The sequence below is a fragment of the Ips typographus genome, linkage group LG5 (genome assembly GCF_016097725.1).
Source record: "Ips typographus isolate SLU linkage group LG5, UJ_Ityp_2.0, whole genome shotgun sequence".
NCBI classification, from domain to species: domain Eukaryota; kingdom Metazoa; phylum Arthropoda; class Insecta; order Coleoptera; family Curculionidae; genus Ips; species Ips typographus.
The window spans coordinates 11488466-11499956 of record NC_138426.1 but is presented as its reverse complement, the minus strand read 5'-3'; the positions used below and the strand labels follow the sequence as shown (position 1 = coordinate 11499956).

Here is an 11491-nt window from a genome sequence, read left to right as displayed (position 1 = left end):
TGATGGTAAATACTTTTTATTTATATTCTCTCTGTTGGATTACCCACTTTGCACTCCCATTAAGTTAAAAAAAATTACAAAGTTAATTATATAAATTCATATAATAATTTTATATATCCTTCGGATAGAAAAGTAATATTTTGTTCACTAACTAGAATTTCTAGTTATACAGTCGGCAACAACCGATTTTAAAATGAAATCAATAATAAAGCTGTACACATAGCTAATCAGCCAAAATCACATCTCATTGGTTCATCCGACCGTGAGATTGGCGGCAGTGATAGCCGCATAGGCTATCGGCTTCTTCACCGTGTCGGAAGAAGGAATTTTTAAGCAGAACATTTCTCTTTTTTCTGCCAGCGGCTCCTTGACAAATTTGATGTATTCTTGATCCACCGAGAGAACATTTTTGAAAACGGACCAGTCGTTTTCGGTCATCACGTAGTAAACTTTAGGAATGGGGAAACCGTTAAATGGACTAGCCACTGGAAGAGTGTACGCTCCCATATCTTCAAACACCATCCAGTCGCCAATCTTCATGTCTGGCAAGGACATGTTTTCGACAATTTGGTCCAGGGCGTCGCAAGTTGGTCCCCACACGCTGCTCGACACTTTTCTACAGTCTGGGTAATCCTTCAAAGGAATTGGGGTGGGCATTTGGTGGTCGTAGAACATGCAATTAAAGCTGCCATAGACTCCATCATTGATGTAGTACATTCTGTGACTTTCAAACGGTTTGCCTTGGTCATCCTCTTCCGTGACTTTCCGGATAGAGTGGATGTTGCACGCCAAGGTGAAAGCGGAGCTGACATAAAAACGTCCAGGTTCTGAGATGACACGCACGTTCAAGTCGTCGAAAAAGTCATCCAAAGCTTGGTTCACTATGTTAGCAATCTGTAAAATAAATCAAAATTAGTTTAACCAAAAACTGAGGAAGAGAGCAAAGAACAAACCTCCGTGATAGATGATGATCCTTTAGCCCCAGGATAACCACCTCCAAGGTCCAGTAAAGAAAAGCTGTACCCCAGAGTAGCAGCATAGTCAAATAATTCTCTGGATGCTTTAATGGCTCGTTTAAAAACAGCTGGTTCCCTACATCCAGAACCCACGTGAAAACTAACTCCCACCACGTTCAGGTTGAGCGACTTAGCAACTCTAAGCAACCTCGGCGCTTCTCTGACAGGGTCACATCCAAACTTCATTCCCAAAGGACACAAAGCGTCCAAAGCGTCCACCCGAATACGTATAACCAATCTGGCATTCGGGTAAATTGCTTGAATCTTGTATAGTTCGCATTCGTTGTCAAAAGTCATAGTGGACACTCCTACGTCTTGGGCATATCGGATGTGACTGTTTGGTTTGGCTGGGTTGGCAAAAATAATGCGCGCCGGATTCACACCAACAGAAAGTACTTTGCTGATCTCTTTTTTGGATGCGCAGTCGAAACCAGCTCCTAGAGATGCCAATACTTCTATAATGGTGATGTCGTCGTTGCATTTTACGGCTAAAAAAAAGGAAGATATTTATTAGTGACGTCGAAAAATGAGCTAATATGAATAGTCTTGAATATAAATATAAATAGTCTGAAACTCATAGTATGTAGATTATAAGCGGAACCTGGATATCGAAAAGCTATGTGTCATGAGACTTGTGAACTTTTCAAGTTCTTCTGGAACCTTTCAAGTTCTTTTATACTGATTGGGAAGGTTCTGTAAGCTTCTAGTAGTTCTTTCAACAGCTTTCAAGACATTCTAAAAGTTTCTAAACCCTTCCAGTTCTTTCTGAAACCTGCCAAATTCTTCTAGAAGGGCTAAAAAGGTTCTGAAAGGTTCCAGAATATTTTAGTAGTTTTCAACAGCTTTTAAAACCTTCTATAAGTTTCTAAAGCTTTCCAGGTACTTCTAAAACCTAACAAATTCTTTTAGAATGACTAGGAAGATTCTAGAATATTTTAGTAGTTTTCAACTGCTTTTTAAGCCTTCTACAAGTTTTTAAAACTTTCCAGGTACTTCTAGAACCTTCTAAGATCTTCTAGAGTGACTAGGAAGGTTCTGTAAGTTTCTAAAATATTCTAGTAGTTTTCAACAGATTTTAAAACCTTCTACAAGTTTTTAAAACTTTCCAGGTACTTCTGGAACCTTCCAACTTCTTTTATACTGATTAGGAAGGTCTTTTAAGCTTCTAGTAGTTCTTAACAGGTTTCAGAGTAGAATGTACAGAAATTCTGAGATATAGACAACTTCAAGAAGATCTGATGAATAATTATGTAAAAAAAAAGAAAAACGCTAAAAACTTAATGACATTTTACATTAGGTATATCAGAATAGTATATTCTACTTTTTCACTTTTCAGTATGAGATGGACTAAAAAGACGATACCAATTCAACATAATTGTTCTCTTTACAGCTTAAATGCTTTATTGAATGGGAAACTGATATCAGCATTGTTTATATTAAGTTAATTACTACAAATAATAACAATGACAGTAAATAATTTAAATAAAAGTTATCTCAACAGGAGGTGACATTTAGTAGTGGATCAATAACCTGAGTAAAGTGACTTTGGCCTGTTTATAACTTTTAAATAGTATTAACCAATACATGTTTTTATAATGATGTAATGGATATTTTGTAAGTTTTAAGGGTTGAAAGTGAAGGATTATGCCCGACTCCGAAGCTCAGCAGAGTCAATGCTGTAATTGTGGTTTTACGCACTGAATGTTCTTTGTATCAAACAGTTTTTGCAACTTTACCGCCCGTCATTCTGAGAGACGGGCGTAAAGTGTTCATCATTACAGCGCCATTTGTGTAAAATAGTTTTTTACGTGTAGAGGGACGAAAGAAGAAGATTACCCAGCAGAAAGTGCAAAATCTTTCTTTCGGTATTTAATTAAAGCATATTCATTACCAGTGAAATGTATCAGTAAACAATGGGCAGAATCCGTTACCATAGTAGTCATAGTTGACATGAAAATCAGTCAGACGAAATCGATAAAAATCAAGATTTAAGTAAAGGAAGATATTGACATTTTTTTTGGATGAAGTATCATCTGAAGCAGATGAAGATTTGTCGAATTTAAATGTATCACAAGGAAGTCCATTAATACTGTAAGGAAGACAGTCTTGTTGGCGTATCTTAATGATGTGCTATTTTAATTGAACTTTATTATTTTTATTATTCATACTTTTATTACTTAAAATTTTTAGGCAAAAAAGTAAAAAACCAGTTCTGTTTGGTCGAAATATTCTACGCTGAAAAGAACGCTTGTAATGAAGAACATCAACGTCCTACAATAAACTAAATTCCATTTTTAAAGAATTTAACATTCAGCATGGATTTTTACTTTACCATTTGTACCTTTACGAAGGCGTAAAAGGTACATTTTCAGTTCATTTGTGCGTAATCAAATATGCATTAATTGATGATAATTAAGAAGCAACAAAAAAGAGGAAAACAAAAACCGACCTTTAGAGTAATGCAATTTTCATTAAGAAAAATTGTACTAAATAATGATTGATTAGGAGGAAAGTTTTGCCAAAACCTTCATGTAATTTTCCACTAATTTATATGACTTACCATAATGAGGTTCTACTCTCGGCATATTAGCCGTCCATATTTGATGTTTTTCGATGATATCCTTAAGGTCGCAAACAAAGAAAGCTTCTTCCTGGTTGACATTTTTGGCCATATTTCTGATAACCGACCACGTGTCAGTGGTACGGTCTACGTTAACGGATTCTTCGCACAAAGCTTTGATCTTCATCTTGAGTGTTCTGTTTGGTGCAAAAAAATTAAAAACACCGTCGAACCAATCCGTGAAACAACTTACCGAAAAGTTGAGTTTTAAAATATGGATGAAAGAGCTGCGAAGTCACAATGCCGCGACCTGAACTGTGATGTTTCGGAGTTGTTCTCTGAAAGTGATTTAAACTGACTCACTCTACGCTATTTAAACCCTCAAACACCGGCTACGTCACTCTACAAACACACACACGAACCGAAAGTACCCGATATCGTCGCAGGAGGCTTCAAATCATTCAAGTGCGGAAGCGAACAATACAAATCATGTGTAGTACTGGAACCGGGTGACTGTGACGTTTCACCATATTAATAATAGTATTATCGTAATTTGTAAACATCTTTAACCCCTAAAGTGTCCTATTTAATTGAACTGGCTTGATAAGATAAATCGGACGAATCAATTGGGAACACAACGTCGAAAAAAAATGTTGTTGCTATTTGGTTAATAATGTACCTACCGGAAATGATGATGAAAAAACACAAACAAAAAATTACTGATAATTAATTATCCAAACTAACTATTACAACAACAACCAAAGTCCACCAATTGATTTAGGTTTCAATGTTTAATACTGCTTCACTTTCTTCTTGAAAAACTCCATGCTGAGCACCAAAATGCTGACTATGGCCCCCACTAGAAGACAAACTAAAAGTGAATACAACTCTTCAATTCCAGTGCTTATGGTGTGAGTTGGATGGCACTCTTCCTTTTTTCCATGCCAAAATAGGAATTCCTTTTTCATCACCCCACTTTCAGCTAATTTGTGTAAACTGCAAGAAGAATACAAAGAGATTTAGTTTTTTTAAGTTTATAAGTATAGTAAAGTGAAATAGGGTGACGCAACAATGGAGTTGGTTGTGAATGTGACAGAAAAAGAAGCAAATGTTCACATTATTCACATATTGTTTGTTCCTAAGATAACAGAATCTAGTTTTAAACATATTTTTTCTTTCGTTTTCCTAGTTTCAAGGTTTGCAGTACTTCATATCAGTCACAAGATAAAATCAAACTTAAAGTCTCATTGTCTCAAAATCTTCCTCTTCCAAAAGTTTTCAGTACTTTACATTTATTCCACAAGGTATACAGCTGCTTCAAATTGTCATTTGCTAACTTAACGTTACCCAGATTGATAAAACCATCATCTTCAGAAGGTTTTTAGTCTGTTCAACAACCTTCAAAGCGTCTTAATCTAGTTTGTAATCTGCAATGTCACCTTCATAGGGTTTTCGCTACTTCATATCTGTTTCAAAGTTTAAATATCATTTTTTAAGTGTATTCAGACAGTTTTTGATCACCAGGTTGATAAAAAAGTAATTTTGATTTAGTTTCTATTAACTCAGGTCTGTTTGAACGATAGAATGTTTCATTTTAAGCTGTTTTGAACTGGATATGTGCTACAGATTATTGGAGACAGTCGTTTGGTGGTTTGGTGGACAAAATATATACTACAAATTTTTACTATTTATCAGAATTTTCGAGTAAATTAAAGTTCAACAAGCAATCAACAACATTAGATATGCCGACGACACAGTAATTATAACCAAAAACAATGAAGAGCTACAAAATATTATGCAAAACATATACATAGGAAGTGAAGAATATGGACTCTCCCTGAATTAAAAAGACTGGGATCCTTCGAAATGTGGACATATTTTGAAAATATCCTGGACGGAGGCTGGAGTATTTTGGCCACATACCAAGACATGAAAAATACCACCTTCTACAGTTGGTTGTCCAGGGCAAGGTGGATAGCAAGAGAGGACCAGGGAGGAGACGACATTCTTAGTAGCACAACCTACGCCAGTGGTTTGGATTGTCTTCTGTTGACCTTTTTAGAAGCGCGGTAAACAAGATAAGAATAGTCCACGTCCGCAATGGATAAGGCAATGAGAGAAGAAGAAAAAGAAGATCTACCTCTAACAGAGATAACAAATTTATTGCGACTCATTAAATCTTCTAAAACCAAACATACTCACCACACATCCATGATATCTTTAAACGGCGAATGTTTTACATAGTTAGCATAACATTCGATAGGTTTATGTAGTACAACCGTTCCAATTTGACAGGCCTCATTGTATAATCGATGAAACTGATATGCTTTGGCTAATTCCACGTAAAACGCGTATCCTCCATTCCGAATCTTCTCCACGCCATAAGACACATTCAAGTAAATTTCATCTTCATGCCCTTTAATCAAGTTGTTGTACAAGTTTCTAGCCATTTTATTTTTGGTGTTTTGAAAGTATTCTCTGTTCAGTGTGTTATTTTCGATTCCAATGCTCATATTGTACTTCAAAATGTCTTCCACAGTATTGATGGGTGTCAGGTGGATGCTTAGTAGGGAAGAAACCAGACTGCCTGAGTAAAAGTTGTAGACAATTGAGGTGAAGACAATAACGAAGAAGACTGCTGTTCTTCCTGAAGTGGTTGAAGGAATAATAGGGGAGCCTGAGAGGAGAGTTTCAGTATTACTGGATAAACAGAAAACGATGGTTACCTTGCTGGGAAATGATGCTGAAAATTCCAATGATGAAATGACTCCAAGTTAAGTCGTCAACTTCACTCAAATGCCAGTTGCAGATTACTTTGGTGGTAAGCAGTGAAATGATACAAACCACCAAAGCGCAGTACCATACTGAACTGGATAGGGGTTGCAGAAATATGTAGAAATTTGATCTCGAACGCGGTGTGATGAACACAAAAGCAGATCTGAAACATTGTATAGTTTTTAAAGTAGATAATCCTATAATACATCGTTTCGCCAAAGTTACTGTAAATCTTTCAATAGATTTTTTATGTAAAAAAGCTAAATAAATTAGGCGACAGTAGGTGTACTAAAGTAGAATACAATAAAATCCACTTGACTACTGTTTGCAGAGACTATATCTTAAAAGTGATAAAGTCTAATTTGAAATTTTGTCTAGACTGTATAATAGATATCAATCACAAATATAGTTAACGATTAATGTTTTTATACAGGAAAATAAAACAGATTTACAATTTCAGTCTTCTCTTCTTCTTTTTCTTCTTGAAATAGGCTTTCAGCCTGTTTTTCCAGCTTTAAGGAGTTCCTTGCGACTTCAACATCCAGCTATTCCTCCACCTCTTTGGTGGTCTTCTAGAGTGTGGTTTTCCGTCACTCGCAATTTTAGCAATTCTTCTTTGCTTCTATTTCTACTTTCTGGTCTTTGCTTCTATTTTTAGAAAGTAGTTCTTCCATATAATGTTTTTCAAACATCCGGCTATTCTAGAGGTCTTATCTATTTGATTATTTACCACAGATCTCCTGTCTTGATGGGCGGTTATTTCTACCCCTAAGTATCTGCAGGACATCACCTGTTCTACTATTTCGTCGTTAACAGCTAGTTTGCATCTTCTAGGTTCTTTTGCTACAACTAGTGATTTTGTCTTGTTTATAGCAATCGACATATTGAAGCGTTTCGCTGTAAGGTAGAATTGATGAAGTAGTCTCTCATCTTCGTTTTCTGATATAATTGCTGCGTCATCCGCGTAACACAGTATTGTTATTTCATCTTTTTCGGTATCACAGTGTGGACAATTGCTTCTTCACTTTCAACTTCGTGGAAACCTCAAAATTCTATTCTATTCGAACTCAAGCCAGTCACAAAAGTTTGAAGATTTCAATTCTCAACTTTCTTTACAAATATGAAATGTTGACGTAATTGTTTGGTACATCATGTGACCACACAATAGCGTGCAGAGTTTAAGTCACGTGTACTTTGACGTGCAGCTGTGACACATACTGTCATTTACTATTTTAAATATTGTTTGTTTCCCACCAAAAATGTTGAAACCTATTTTTCTGGATGATTAAAATGTTTTTTAGTTTCTCAAAATGTAAAACTGATTTCAAAGACTGAACCTTCATTTAGTTATTTTCTAGGAGTCAAGCTTCTAATATTTGTTTACAAATTACTTGTTACTTATTAGTATTACTTTTTTTTTAAGACTTTTCACTACGTGTAGAATGAATTATACATTAATCTATCTAATTTACTTCAGTGAGTAGGTGTGTCTTCCGTAAGTTATCACTTTAACTCGATCTTCATGCACAAATAGTGGCGATAGCCCAAAATCAGCTTTATGCTTTTGTAACTCTCCAACCAAACCATCCATGGTACCATCTTCTTGCTTGTAGCCAAACGAAGTCAAAACTGTTATTTTGATGCTGAAAAACAACAAAACAAGAATTTTGTTACATTTTAAACGTTTAATTTTTAGGCTTAAGTACTTCAATATTATACAATCAAAATTCATGTTTTTTCTAGATAATCCATTAGATTAAACTTCATGTGGGTTTAAAATAATTGATTAGCTTATTATATTTGCAATCGTGACTGTCATAAAATAGTGAACAAATTTGCAAAGTTTTGCAAGTAGCTCTCCAAATCGGACATAAACAATCAATACTATTGAATAATTCTCAATTATCAAGTATAATTTAAAGTGCAGATATCCGTTCGACATACGTCAAGTTATTTTTTGTTAACGAAAATAGCCGCGTTTACAAGAGGACACTTCAAGATAATTGATGTATATCCGCAATCCTAAATACCTGAAATTATAATGTTTCTGGCAGAATTTCATCAGACGAGCTTGGTACCTATTGTAGGTGTTTATTTCTCGGTGTTTATCATTTTGTATGTAGTCTTCCACTGGAATTGAGTACGGTTCGTGAAGCTGCATTAAAAATAAAATCACAACAAGCACAATAAACATAAAATAAACGTACAACAATAGGAGTGCTGAAAGTCACTCCAGTTAGGTTGCGTCTCTTCCAAAATTTCCCATCATCAATGTTTTTAATTAAATATTTGCTTGCATTTTTAAAGTATCCGGCTTCAGTTTTATGTAAAACACCTCCTCTAGTGGATGAAGGGTTGTAAAATTCGTAAATAAGGTAGTTAGTTGCACTATGATGGGCTACGTAAATGTTGGATTCTACGTTCATTGACACGTTTTCAAACAAATTTTCCTGGTTGGTTGAGAAAATCAGCCAGTAGTACTTTAAATTAAAAAAGTTGTGTCTTTCTGCCTGTAATTTAATACTAACAATATAAAGGGAAAAAGACCATTTTTATTGTTTGTAATTGTTGTAAATCACGTAGTTACTTAATAGACGGATAAGGGTCAGGAATTTTACAATTTCTTACCGCTTGCATTAAATTTCGTGCTTCTTGACAACTCCCATCTAACAAGACACCCATTTTACCATGACCAGTAGTTAAATGGTTAAAAATACTTGATTTTCTGCTAACATTCCAGGTAACCAGCATTTTTTGTTTGTTTATTTTTATCAATTTCAGTTCTTCTGTAATAACAGTTGTAAAAGGTAGACAGCTAATATTTGCGTTTCAAATTTAAGAATAATAATTCATAATATATATTAAGTATAAAATTTAGCACCCGAGTGAGTTAAATCCGGCACTGATAATAATAAGTACTACAAATTCAGATTCTTACCACTTCTGTTCAGACAATGGAAAAATACCGCACGATGTATATTATGAGTTTGCAAAAACACTGACGTTATATTGTTGTTGATAAATGAATTGCATAATATATTCAATTGAAATATTGTAAAAATAAACATACACCGCATGTTTGAGCAATTTAGGACAAGTAGAGCTGGTCAGTATAAAATCTCGATTTAACCGCAAATTCCAATTTGTGTCCAACTACTCAAATCTGTGGTCAGTCATTATTTATGGATTTGTATATCGACTGTTTTGGTCTTAGATACAAAGAGTATCTAGAAAAATGTTTTGTTATTTCTGTAAATATAACATACTAAATTTTTTAATTTTAGAGATTGTTTTAGTATTCTTACATTATAGAACATAACATATACAACGTAAGCTGAATGTGTGCGACAATCCTTTTTTGGACATATCGCCTGAAGAAACGGATTGGAAAAACTCATCGTCCAGGGGAAGATTACCAATCAGGTATGTGAACCACACTGAAGACAAGCAGATATGGAAAGATCTCACAGATGGGTGACCGAATAGGAAGAAGATCTTCATGTATTAGCTAAAATAACTGTATCGTCCGCGTCTCTCCAATTATTTACTATCACAGTTTTAATGCATATGTCCTATTCGTTTTGTGCTTTGTTTACTATATCTTCTGAGGTTAGAGAGAATTGGTGAAAGTAGTAGAAAGAGACTGCTCGTGCACGCAGTTAAAGGGCGGAAAAGACGCTTTCGCAAAAGTACCACTTTCCGAACTTGTTAGGCAAATAACTATATCATAACAGCCATGTCTAGAGCGGTAAGTAATTAGGTATTAGTATTCATTATTTCCTATTCTGATTTATGCAAAAAATTTCATGTCACGGAGTGTTTAGGTTGTTCAACCGAATAATAACAAATTTCCGATAAAAAGAAACTTGTGGTGTAATTTTGATTGATGATATCATTTTTGTGAGTACGATTCATAATTATGATGATAAATTGGCAATTGATTATGTATATTTGATAAATTAGAGAGGATTTATAGATATTCGTTCTTAAGTAGTACTGTATTTATTTTATTTTAGAATGTTCTAGTAGAAAATTGTCGGTACACATTTAGTAGCATTCAGTGCATCAAAATTACTAACCATTTTTGAAAGAACAGTTAACGACAAAATCACTGGTAAAACCCACTTAGAGTCAAAAAATTACAGTTTTAGGAACATTTTTGGAATTCTCATTAAATTTCCTATTCAATAACCTCAAAAAAATTACTAAAAAATTTGGTACAATCAGGGAGAAAAGCGGTGTCAAAGTTTGAACTACCAGAAACACAGTTTAAATAAACAATCAATGACAAAATCGCTCGAAAAACCCACTTCTACTGAGAAAATTACTGTTTTAAGCACATTTTTGAAATTCTCATTAAATTTCCTATTCAATAACCTGAAAAACCAACACAAAGTTTGGTACAGTCAAGGAAAAAAAACGGTGTCAAAATTTGAACTGCCAGAAACTCAGTTTGCAGAAACAGTCAACGACAAAATCACTGATAAAACTCACTGAGAGTCAAAAAATGAGTTTTAAACACATTTTTGGAATTCTCATTAAATTTCCTATTCAATAACCTGAAAAATCAGTAAAAAATTTGGTACAATCAGGGAGAAAAGCGGTGTCAAAGTTTGAACTGCCAGAAACACAGTTTGAATAAACAATCAAGGACAAAATCGCTCGTAAAACCCACTTTTAGTGAGAAAATTACTGTTTTAAGTACATTTTTGAATTTATCATTAAATTTCCTATTCAATAACCTGAAAAACCAACACAAAGTTTGGTACAGTCAAGGAGAAAAGCGGTGTCAAAGTTTGAACTATCAGAAACATAGTTTGAATAAACAATCAAGGACAAAATCGCTCGTAAAACCCACTTCTAGTGAGAAAATTACTCTTTTAAGCACATTTTTGAAATTCTCATTAAATTTACTATTCAACAACTTGAAAAACCAACACAAAGTTTGGTACAGTCAAGGAGAAAAGCGGTGTCAAAGTTTGAACTGCCAGAAGCACAGTTTGAATAAGGAATCAACGAAAAAATCGCTCGTAAAAGCCACTTTTAGTTAGAAAATTACTGTTTTAAGCACATTTTTGAAATTCTCATTAAATTTACTATTCAACAACCTGAAAAACCAACACAAAGTTTGGTACAGTCA

At 34.4% G+C, this 11491-nt stretch overlaps 2 protein-coding genes across 3 annotated transcripts; both read right to left on the bottom strand.

Moving 5' to 3' along the window:
- LOC145729747 (ornithine decarboxylase 1-like) lies at window positions 1-3991 on the bottom strand. The gene is made up of 4 exons (XM_081980646.1): window positions 3830-3991; window positions 3577-3773; window positions 954-1504; window positions 1-894 (listed from the first exon to the last, which is right to left on the bottom strand). The coding sequence occupies exons 2-4, from the start codon at window positions 3761-3763 to the stop codon at window positions 253-255; spliced, it is 1380 nt and encodes a 459-aa protein (XP_081836772.1). The 5' UTR covers window positions 3764-3773; window positions 3830-3991; the 3' UTR covers window positions 1-252.
- Window positions 3992-4347: 356 nt separating this feature from the next.
- On the bottom strand, window positions 4348-9255 carry LOC145729744 (ionotropic receptor 75a-like). 2 transcript variants are annotated; one of them, XM_081980642.1, is made up of 7 exons: window positions 8980-9255; window positions 8559-8861; window positions 8382-8506; window positions 7824-7994; window positions 6303-6514; window positions 5779-6253; window positions 4348-4572 (listed from the first exon to the last, which is right to left on the bottom strand). In XM_081980642.1, the coding sequence occupies exons 1-7, from the start codon at window positions 9100-9102 to the stop codon at window positions 4368-4370; spliced, it is 1614 nt and encodes a 537-aa protein (XP_081836768.1). In that variant the 5' UTR covers window positions 9103-9255; the 3' UTR covers window positions 4348-4367. The 2 variants fall into 2 exon arrangements, with proteins under 2 accessions (XP_081836768.1, XP_081836769.1); XM_081980643.1 differs by lacking the exon at window positions 4348-4572 and adding an exon at window positions 5255-5718.
- Between the last annotated feature and the right edge of the window lie 2236 nt (window positions 9256-11491).

Bases quoted from the DNA above. Each gene is read 5' to 3' on its own strand.
- LOC145729744 (XM_081980642.1), bottom strand. From the start codon at position 9,102: ATGCTGGTTACCTGGAATGTTAGCAGAAAATCAAGTATTTTTAACCAT. The intron at 8,507-8,558 runs GTACGTTTATTT...TTTTTAATGCAG, and splicing joins CTTTCAGCACTCCTATTGTT to CTTCACGAACCGTACTCAAT. The intron at 6,254-6,302 runs GTAACCATCGTT...CTCTCCTCTCAG, and splicing joins CAGCATCATTTCCCAGCAAG to GCTCCCCTATTATTCCTTCA.
- LOC145729747 (XM_081980646.1), bottom strand. From the start codon at position 3,763: ATGAAGATCAAAGCTTTGTGCGAAGAATCCGTTAACGTAGACCGTACC. The intron at 1,505-3,576 runs GTAAGTCATATA...CCTTTTTTTTAG, and splicing joins GAGAGTAGAACCTCATTATG to CCGTAAAATGCAACGACGAC. The intron at 895-953 runs GTTTGTTCTTTG...TTTATTTTACAG, and splicing joins GATCATCATCTATCACGGAG to ATTGCTAACATAGTGAACCA.